At 31.6% G+C, this 11,068-nt stretch overlaps 1 protein-coding gene across 1 annotated transcript; it reads right to left on the reverse strand.

Annotated features, from left to right (window-relative positions):
- Positions 1-7,854: 7,854 nt before the first annotated feature.
- On the reverse strand, positions 7,855-10,836 carry LOC112524628 (probable 2-oxoglutarate-dependent dioxygenase At5g05600). Its single transcript, XM_025134549.1, has 3 exons — positions 10,269-10,836; positions 9,846-10,179; positions 7,855-8,206 (listed from the first exon to the last, which is right to left on the reverse strand). Exons 1-3 carry the CDS (start codon positions 10,760-10,762, stop codon positions 7,958-7,960), a joined length of 1,077 nt encoding a protein of 358 aa, XP_024990317.1. The 5' UTR covers positions 10,763-10,836; the 3' UTR covers positions 7,855-7,957.
- Positions 10,837-11,068: the final 232 nt, after the last annotated feature.

Below are 11,068 nucleotides of genomic sequence, written 5' to 3' on the forward strand. Positions count from 1 at the left end.
ATTTGCATTAATGAGTGAGTATTGCAAATAAATGATATGCAACTAGTATGATTCGGCAAGATTCGTCCACCGTACGGGGTGGGTTGGACATGAAAGGAGGGCTTGCAATTCCGAGGTCTTGAAGTTCTCGTCCATAGAATACGCCACATACGCAAAGAAAAGTGACGAGCCGAGGCCTCACTTGCAAGATAATAATTAAAATACGCTAAAACACTGTTTTGTGTGTGCATGTGATCATGAAACTATATTGTATTCACTAAGCTTTTTGCTTATGCTATACATGTATATATCTCAGGTGTCATTTGCCAGTAGACGAGTGAATGGAGAAAGACGGGACTATGTTTTGAATCATGCTTGATTAGATATTTTAATTAGCATTGATTACGTTAAAGTAYTTTACACTTCCGCAATTATGTAACGAATTATGTTAAATACATTATGTGTGTTTGAAATTTTAAGTTCGTATTTTTGTTCAGGACATAAGTTATTAAAAATGACGTCACGGCACTCGAAAGAAAGAAAAAAAAAATCGGGGCGTGACAGTTCTCCCTTGAATTAGCTCATATATATATATATGTTATAATTTTTAGATATTATTTAAATATACTTATTTATCTAATTATTCTTCGAAAATCCCAACTTCTAGTCGACAATATTTTTTTCTAAATACTAAACCTACTATCAATTTTATAGATCCTCTCAATCGATTGAATTTATACTCAAAATCGATTGAGCATATTTTTTTATATATATGACTATACCCGAACATACCGACCCTAATCCAACCAACCCCAACACGAAGCAACTCGAAAATCCAAAACCTAAAATTAAGAGCTTAGTTTTCATTTCCAAAATCTGATCAAATTTTTGGGTGTCCACCTGAATCCGTCCAACCCATCCGATACACAACCTTGCAAACATATCCGTAATAGTTGGCCAATTATGATCTGAAAACATTTTTTAAATTGAAAAATTCGAGTACAAAAAATGTGGGAATTAATTTAAATAATTGAATAATGATTTAAATCAACCCATTTATTTGCAAAATTTTCATATGATAATAAAATGCAAAACAAAGATGCAAGGGTATGTTTAATGGGTAATATCAAATTTTACACTAAATTTATTATAATTTATTTAAAATTTGTTGTAAAATAATAAATCTACTCTAATGGATAATACTAAATTTTACATTAAAATGTAAGATTCTAAGTATGGTAATTTTTATCTTTTTTAGTTAATGTAAATTTTTGTGTAAATGAATAGTGTTAAATCAAATTTGATGTTCTTGTTGAAGTGATTTAGCTACCCTTTTTTATTAAATACTCACTCGATAAATACTTATTGGGTCATTTACCTTATTGAATAATGTCAACAAGGTAAGAGCGATGATAAAGATGGAGAGTCTTACATGGTAAATAAGGATGACAAATCTTACCTGGTAAGCGCTTACCGGGTAAATTGTTGTATGCAATACCAATTTAAGGGACTATAATTTTACCCGGTAAGGTAAGGGGCCGTTTACCAAACGCTTACCCGCGTAAGTACGTACCAAGTCACATTACTTTACCGGATGAATATGACAAGGACCAAGAATCTTACCCGGTAATATTGAAGGCAAGGGCCGAGAGTCTTACCCAGTAAGTGAGGGCGACGACTCTTATCATGGTTAACGCTTGCCGGATAAATTGGTACATACAATACCGCCTTGATGGAATAAAATCTCCATCTCCAACCAATATTTCTACAAAATTAAAAAGTGTAAACAAAAATTATTATATGAGTATCTCATGACTAAATACTTATAAAATAAACAGGTATATACACACACACATACACACACACATTTACTTACCAACTTCCAACGCTTCAACTTCTTCATATATGCCGTCAACATCAATCGATGTTGTTCATTGGATCCAATTTTAGGTACAAATTAATGCTTGTACCGCTTTAGGAGTCAAACAACTCCTATATGGATCGATAATACGTCCACCATTAGAAAACCGACTCTGATGCAATGGTCGATACGGGAATAGCAATACATCATGTGCAATCATGGAAAGAATCTTAAACCTACCGGCGTTCTTTTTCCATCATTTCAAGACATCAAAATCATGGTGTAAAGAGGTATACAAAACAAAGTTAAAACAAAAAAAAAATACAACACTACTAAAAACATATTAGAAATGCATAGAATGAAAACAAAAATGCAAACCTGATCCATATTTTCACAAGCTTTAATGAAATATTTGTCAACTTCACTTTTGTTTTATGGAGAATCAACAACCTTTATCTCTTTTTTTTTATATGTGAAATTGATCAAATAAGGCATACTCATCTGCATCATCATCAACATTTCTACCATCATCAACTACAAGGGTGGTGCCTGATTGGTTTGAGCTTGGCTCCAAAGGTCAAAAGTACTAGGAGGTCCCAGGTTCAAATCCAAGGAGGAATAAAAATCCCCTTGTGGCCACGGAGGTTCAAATACGGTGACTCCGGGCTATCTACAAAGCAAGTGATCACCCTGGGATTAGTCGGCTCGCATAGCGGGTTGGAATTCCAGATTAATAAAAAAAAAACATTTCTACCATCATCTTCAACATTAATAGAAGACATATACATGCCATCGCTCGAATCCAACTTACAATACTCTTTGTACATGGAATCCAAAGTCATTCTAGCAGATTTACAATGTTTTGTAGCATCATCTTTTTTACCACACGTCAACTCAAAACACACATTCAAAAAAGGTTCTTTGTATCTAGGATCAAACACTATAGCCACAAATAGAAATGGTTTCAAATCTTCTATTTTTCCCCAATATATGTCATACTTTTTCTTCATTGAAATAACCATTTCCCTCAACTTATTATCAAGTCTATTCGCGCTCCAAAATTCCAAACGACTACGAATAAAAGAGACCCGGTCTAAAAATTGATTAGATGTGACAAACTAAGACCCAGAGAATCTTAAAGTGCAATCATAAAAAATATTCAAAAACTTCACAAATAACATAGCAACTTCCCAATCACTTTCATTCGGACATTTTTTCACCTCACCGGTGCAAAACTCTCTAACATAACCTACGTCATGCTTTTCCATCCTCTCAAATGCCTTTTGATATTTTTTTGGCAACCTCCAACATCAAATACGTTGAATTCCAACGAGTTGAAACATCTAAACAAATTGTTTTCTTACTTGTTATTTTTGCTTGCTCGACACACTTTTTCAGTTTTTGCATTCTAGTTGACGAACTTCTTACATATCTCACCACATATCTAATTTTTCCAATACTTGCATCATCATCGTTTAACCCATTTTGAAGAATCAGAGCACATCTTAAGTGCATGTGTTGACCTCCCAAAATTGTACCACCCCACTCATTAACCGTATTCATGACATATTGAACTGATACATTATTTAACGACGCATTATCTATAGTAATGGTAAACACCCTTTCAAGTCCCCATTCTAGTAAACATTATTCAATGTCATGAATAATCTACGTAAAAACCACTTGGTAAGGCTATTGAACACTTTACGTGAAAGAGTATTGTAAGTTGGATTCGAGTGATGGCATGCATATGTCTTCTATTAATGTTGAAGATGATGGTAGAGATGTTGATGATGATGTGGATGGGTATGCCTTATTTGATCAATTTCGCAAAAAAAAAAAAAAAAAGAGAGAGCTAAAGACTGTTGATTTCTCAGAAAACAAAACTGAAGTCGACAAATATTTCATTGAAGCTTATGAAAGTATGGTTCAAGTTTGCATTTTTGTTTTCATTCTTTTGCATTTCTAATATGTTTTTAATAGTGTTGCATTTTTTTTGTTATAACTTTGTTTTGCATACCTCTTTACAACATGATTTTGATATCTTGAAGTGGTGGAAAAAGAACGGCAGTAGGTTTTAGATTATCTCCATGATTGCACAAGATGTATTTGCCATTTCCATATCGACCGTTGCATCAGAGTCGGCTTTTTCTACCGATGGACGTATTATCGATCCATATAGAAGTTGTTTGACTCCTAAAGCGGTACAAGCATTAATTTGTACCCAAAATTGGATCCAATGAACAACATCGATTGATCTTGATGACACAAATGAAGAAGTTGAAGCGTTGGAAGCTGGTAAGCAAATGAGAAGTTAATAAAATCCAACACCCAATAGAGTTGGATCGGTTCATTTCCCCCATATCCATTGGATATGTCAACCGATGAACAACCCTATTACAAAGGATGAAAGTGATTATATAAATAATAAAATTTATTGTACTATATAATATGAGAAGTTAATTTATATTTTATTTATTAAGAAGAAAAAAAGAGAGGTAAATTGACATAATTGCCTCTCACGTAAGAGGCACATGGGGTGACTAATCGAGCTCCAATTAATGGCATTAAGTGCATGAACCAAAATGTTATGAAAGTGACAATATAGGGACTAGTGGTATGTGTTTTAAAAACAAACCAGTTTTGGGCATCGTGCGTTGCACGGTGATCATAACACATGTTAAGTAATATACAAAAAATTGTGAACCACATCAATATTTTTATACTTCAAATTGAAAATAATCAATTTTCATAATGTATTTGTAACTCTTCCAATATTTCTAGGCATCCCTTCTCGTTTCATATACTTAATTGTTTTTCAGTATTTTTTTCTTCTTATTAATACGGATTAAGATTCAAGTCAAACTCAACCACAATTCATGATATAAAAATATTAAATTCTAATTTATCACATCAATATCTTACAACATTATATATTAATTTAATTAATTAAACTTTTAATATAGATTTTTTTTTTGCAAAAAGAGGATTAACCAAAAATCTTATGTTAGGAGAGTCAGCCAAATAAGTTAAGCACCATGAGTTTAGATAATCATTCAAGGGGAGCCAGCCCTATGAATTGTCATAGAGACATCACCATCTTTCTTTATATATCTATCATTCAATGTCAATCTTTTATCTACCTGTCAATATGAGATAGACAAAACTCAATCACAATTCAAGATTAAATAATACTCAATCTTAGGGTGTCACATTGATGGTTGTGGTTCTTACTTTTAAATATAAAAAGAATAAAGATTATATATATAATTAATTTTTAATATTGATTAACCCTTCTTGAAAAAAAAGAGTTGGCCAAAATGAACCAACCTCATGTGTTCGAAGGTCGGCCAAAATGCTCTAACCACAGGTGTTAAGAGAATCAACCAAGAGGAACCAACCTCATGAGTTGTCACAAAGGCATCTCGACCTCATTTTACATATCCAACATTTTTGTCAATCTTTCAATTCTCAATCAGTGTGGGATATATAAAACTCAATTACAATTCAAGATTGAAGAATATTCAATTATTAAGGTGTCACATCAATGGTTCCGCTTCTTACTTTAAAAAACATATTAAAATTATCTATTCTATTAATATTTAGTATAGATTAATTTTTTCACAAAAAAAAGGTTGGCCAAAATGAGTCAACCACATATGTTTGGAAGTTCAATCAAAATAATCCAACCACGTGAGTTTAGACAATTGCTCCGAACATTTAAAGATAAACATGGCTTATATAGCCAAATGAAGCTTATAACTTTCAAAGGAAACTCATATTTCTCTTATATACTCATTTTCCTCATTGACGTGTCAATTTCTAATCAACGTGGATATACAAAATCCAACCATAATGCAAGAATTTTAAAATATTTGATTTTACTGATGTCACCTTATTATTTTTTAGCTTTCTTTTTATTGATATATATGTTGATTTTTTTATATAGACAACTTTTTTGCAAATAGAGGGTTTAGGGTTCGTCAAAATGAACACACCCCATAAGTTTAGAGGGTTAGCCAACATGAACTAGTGATATAAGTTTATAGGATTAGCTAAGAGAACCCAACCTCGTGAGTTAAAATAAAGACACATCAACCACCTCTTATATACTTACCATCAATTGTCGATCTTTCATCTCTCCATGAATGTGAGATACCCAAACTCAACCTCAATGCAAAAAATATATAATACTCAATTTTTAGGATGACACGTTATTATTTGTGAATCTTACTTAGAGAGAGCCCTATATATAAAGATTTTTTTTATAAAGATGACCTTTTTGCAAACAAAGAGTTGGCCAAAATGAATCAACCCCATGAGTTTAGAGGGTTAGCCAACATAAGCTAATGATATGAGTTTATAGGATTAGCCAAGAGAATCAAACTCCATGAGTTAAAACAAAGACACATCAACCGCATCTCAGATACCTATCATCAATTGTCAACCTTTCATCTTTCCATCAATGTGAGATACACAAAACTCGACCTCTATGCAAGAAATATAGAATACTCAATTCTTAGGATGCCACATCATTTTTTGTGGATCTTACTTTTATATATAAAGAAGATTGATACATATACATACATATATATATTGATGATTGTAAACACAATTTATTTTATATAATAAGATTTATTTTGCAAAAGAGAGTCATCCAAATAAGTTAACTTTATGAGTTAAGCCTCTTGAGTTGACACAATGAATTTCATCTTCTTTATACATATCTCTTTATTCTTATCTTCAATCTTTCATCAACATGATATATCTCAAACTCAACCACAATTCACCAACACTTCAATACTTAATTCTCATGATGCACCTAATTACCTCTTGGTTCTTCTTATATATATATATATATATATATATATATATATATATATATATATATATATATATATATATAGAGATAGATAGATAGAGGAGCATTCAAATAAAAACCACTTCAATTTGTATAAACCGTGCAAACCACTCTCATCCGTCAATTTCATTGTTTAATTTTATGAAATTTTTTCATGAAATTGTTTAATCTTGTGAAATTGTTTCATATAATATTTTTTTGATGAAGTTGTTTCATATACTATTTAATGAAATTTTAATGAAACTGTTTCATGTATTTCTCTAAAATTAAAATAATGAAGATGATAATATCTATGATTAACACCCTCCACAATAAAAATGATAAATCAACCTCTTATAATTACAAAAAAACGAACAAAATAAAAAATTATGATTGGTTGAATGAGGTTTTTACAAATTGAGTGGTTTTCATTTGATCGCTCCCCTAGATATATATAAGGTAATAAGATTTGTTTTGAAAAAATAGGATCATCAAAATAAAATAACCATCTTATGACTCAAGCTTTATGAGTTAACACAATATAAGATTTTTTTTAAAAAAAAAATAGAGTCATGCAAATAAAATAACCTTATGAGTCAAACCTCTTGAGTTGAAACAATGACTCTCATCATTCTTTTTTATACACACCTCCTTATTTCAATCTTTCAATCTCTCACCAATGTGGGATACCTCAAACTCAACCACAATTCATCACCACCTCAATACTCTTGGTTTTTCCTTATATATATATATATATATATATATATATATATATATATATATATATATATATATATATATTTCAAAATTTGAGGATAACACATGCACAAAAATATAGTTTACTCTATTTTAATTATAAAAGTTCACATATTCCACAATTACGACTATAACACACACACATATGGAGTTTAAAATACAAAATATGTAATTGTTACAAACTATAGAAATCTATCTTGACCGTTTGTGTAGATGATTAACTTTATAGATTAGATCGGTTCCCAAATTTACTCTCAACCTCATCTTTAACTGATTTAATAACCATTTTTAGATTTCAAGATTAACAATATCAAGGTCTCAAGTTTGCTTTATATGGTTGTAACAATCACATACATATACACACACACACATATATATATATATATAGAGAGAGAGAGAGAGAGAGAGAGAGAGATTATGGTGTATGAAATAGTCGATAGGGTCAATTCCATTGAGAGTTTTATGCACAAAGATCCTTCCAATCACGAAGGTGAGACATAACTTAAGAGTAACAAATGGGCTCATCTTGGAGATTTTAAAGACTCCACTTGGGATTTTCCTTGTGGACCTCTCATTCGTATAAAGAGTCTGTATTCATCAAAAGTCATGGGTTGGTAAAGTGCAGGTGTCTTCGATGTAACAAGCTTTGTTGCAGGTCCGATAAGCACATCACTCTTTGGATTCAAGAAATACGCCAATGACACTCTTTCTTTATCTGGGTTTACGATCACTCTGTGCTCTACACTCTTGTACATAGCGTTCGTCAAAACCTGCAACAAAACATATTTTATACAAATACACTCTTTTATCAACTTCTAATCAATTACTTCATATGACTCTTTTGAGTTTATATTACCATTTTTACGCATTAAGTATTGTTTATTGATGCATAACATATTACTTGAAATTCAAGGTTACAAGTAAATTATGTATAATTACAACTTATTATAGCTTCATGTTTGAATTCGTGTGTAACTAACTGTAGATAAACATAATCAACTACAACATAAATATCTTATTTCAAATATATAAAATCTAGAATATAATTAGGATATAAAACGAAAATTATTATCTCGTTGCATTGCACGAGTATCCTTCTAGTAGGACTAGAAAGACAAAAGGCAATCACCTTATTACTTTTTTTTTATTTAACATTTCTTGAAAAGTGTTCTACAGAAAAAAAGATTTCTTCATAAAATACGATTCAAGAAGCCTCTCACAAAAAAAAAAAAAAAAAAAAAACTATTTATTTATTGAGTCCTTTTTTATTGCTTAATTAAGGGAATATGTTTCTATAATTCACACCAACCATTTTTGTAAAGACAAAATTGGAAAGAATAAAATGTACAAGCAGGCTCCCCGCAAGGAGTAAATCCAAGTGATCAGTCCAAGTAAATCTATAAGAAAATAAACAACCAGAGAGGAGGGACCATCAAATAATAACAGCCTTCGGAGAGTCGATCTAAGAAACCCTTGATTTTGTTATGGTGATGGTAACAAATTTAAACAGAGCACCCATCTGTATTTTACAAAAATTACAGCATTTGATCATATATGAGAGATATTTGACAAGTCTAACTATGATATTTGTTGAAATCATGAGAGTTTATTTATCAAGATTTGGATATTTCTGAAAGATAATCAAAATTCATTCATTATAATTAACGTTATATATCAGGATATAATAAATATATTAATTAGACTAGATGAATGATTAAAATTGATTTGTATAGTTTGTACTAATGGATGAGACCGTAAAAGAAACCATCTTTCTAGTCATATGATAATTAGATTCAGATATATTTAGTATTATTAAATAATAATATTTAAAAAAAGATGTTTTGGAGTTATTTTCGAGCATAGGTGTCGTAGGTTTTTGTTGACGAACGATAATTTAATTGTTAAAATCCAATAATATTAAACAAATTAATAATTATATTAAATAACAACTTAATCCAAATCGAACGAATACCACATTAACTAATTTATATGTCACATGTTTGGAATATGGTTTTCTTTTGCCTTTTTCTTTTTTAATTTTTAATATAAATAATATTTTATTTTGCTTTTTTCTTTGTTCACACAAGCGACCAGCTCTTACTGCCTTGTCTAATTATATCACCAAAAGAAAACAAAAAATATTTAATTATTTAATATTTTGTCATGGCCAAGATCGAGACATGAAAATGACCCATCCATCGTGTAACACCCATAAAAAAAACATGTTTTTTACACTATTAAAATAATAATTATGTTTTTAATATTAAAAACACGTCAATATATATATATATATATGTAAAAATAATTTTGATGTTGATATATATGGATATGAAATTGACCAGGAGAAGTTCAGATATCACACAGACGTGTTGATTAGAGGGGTTGGTTCAATCTCATAACATGAAATACCTGAATTTGATCTCCAATATTGACGATGATTGCATGTCGGGCTGGTTTAACTGTAATCCATTCACCAGCTTTTCGAACTTGGAGGCCACTGACATGCTCGTCAGGGAGTAAGAAGGTCATGCCACCTGGGTCCGAATGAGATGATAATCCTAGGGTCAAGTCGGGTTGTGGGCATTTAGGATAGAAATTCACTCTCAAGCAAGCTCCGATGTTGTTGTCGCCACCAAATGCTTTTTCCAAATGATTTTCTTCGAGTCCTAAGTTTGTCGAGAATACCTTCAGCAACAGCTTGCCTAGCCTCACAATTTCCTGTGAATAGTCTTCAATCACGTCCCTACAATATAACATATAACGATTATAAAATGCTATGATCAATACAATATAATATATATTCAGTCATGTGACGGAATAAAAAATGAATACCTGAGAAAAGGTGGATGTGAAGGCCACTTTTTATGGTCTTTTAGATTGGAAGGAAGATAGTGAAGGAAATAGTAGTCACTCCAATCAAGAATTGCACCCTTTTGTAACCCTAATCGACTCCCATACCCTTCATAAGTCTTGGGTGAGTTTGCATACTCTTGCTTGACTTCCATTGGTTGATGAAAGAATTCCCTCCAAACTTCCCGAGCTTCCTCCACCAATTCATGACTCATCCCATGATTCACCACCTGAAAGAACCCCCACTCGCGACATGCCACAGAGATCTGGTCCATGACAGCTTTCTTGGTTGCAGTGTCACCGTGTATCAATCCAAAAAGATCGATTAAGGGGATGTTTAAACTATCTGATCGTGTGTTGAAAGACGGCCGTTGAGACAACGGCTTGATATATCTGTCTGGAATCATCAGGTTTCCGGTTTCTGATAACGATTGGACCCGAACAATGGGTTCGGGCCAGTCAGCAGGGCAATTCATGGCTAAATTTAGGATGGTGGACAAAAAGAGCTTGAGATGAGATTGGGAGTATGGGGTGTTGGAGAAGGGTGGTGCTATAAAAAGGAAGAGGATAGAGGTTTGGCATTTTGAAGGAGTTATTTTTGTCGTTATTCTATCCATTTTGGGAGTTGATTTTATCTTAATATATACATAAATCATGTTAATATAAATAAATAAATATCATTTTAAACACCTAGTTGGATGATTTTTAACGTCATTATAACAATTTTGACCCCCCCTTTTTTTTTTTTTTAATGTCACGGTGTTTCCATTAGCCATGAAACA

This window comes from Cynara cardunculus, assembly GCF_001531365.2.
Source record: "Cynara cardunculus var. scolymus isolate 2C chromosome LG 13, CcrdV1, whole genome shotgun sequence".
In the NCBI taxonomy this organism is placed as follows: Eukaryota; Viridiplantae; Streptophyta; class Magnoliopsida; order Asterales; family Asteraceae; genus Cynara; species Cynara cardunculus.

What these genes read in the sequence shown, in the direction of transcription:
- LOC112524628 (XM_025134549.1), bottom strand. Translation starts at nt 10,762, where the DNA reads ATGAATTGCCCTGCTGACTGGCCCGAACCCATTGTTCGGGTCCAATCG. An exon ending in TCACATCCACCTTTTCTCAG is followed by an intron (nt 10,180 to 10,268) that starts GTATTCATTTTT and finishes GTTATATTGTAG; the next exon opens with GGACGTGATTGAAGACTATT. An exon ending in ATATTGGAGATCAAATTCAG is followed by an intron (nt 8,207 to 9,845) that starts GTATTTCATGTT and finishes GTTTTGTTGCAG; the next exon opens with GTTTTGACGAACGCTATGTA.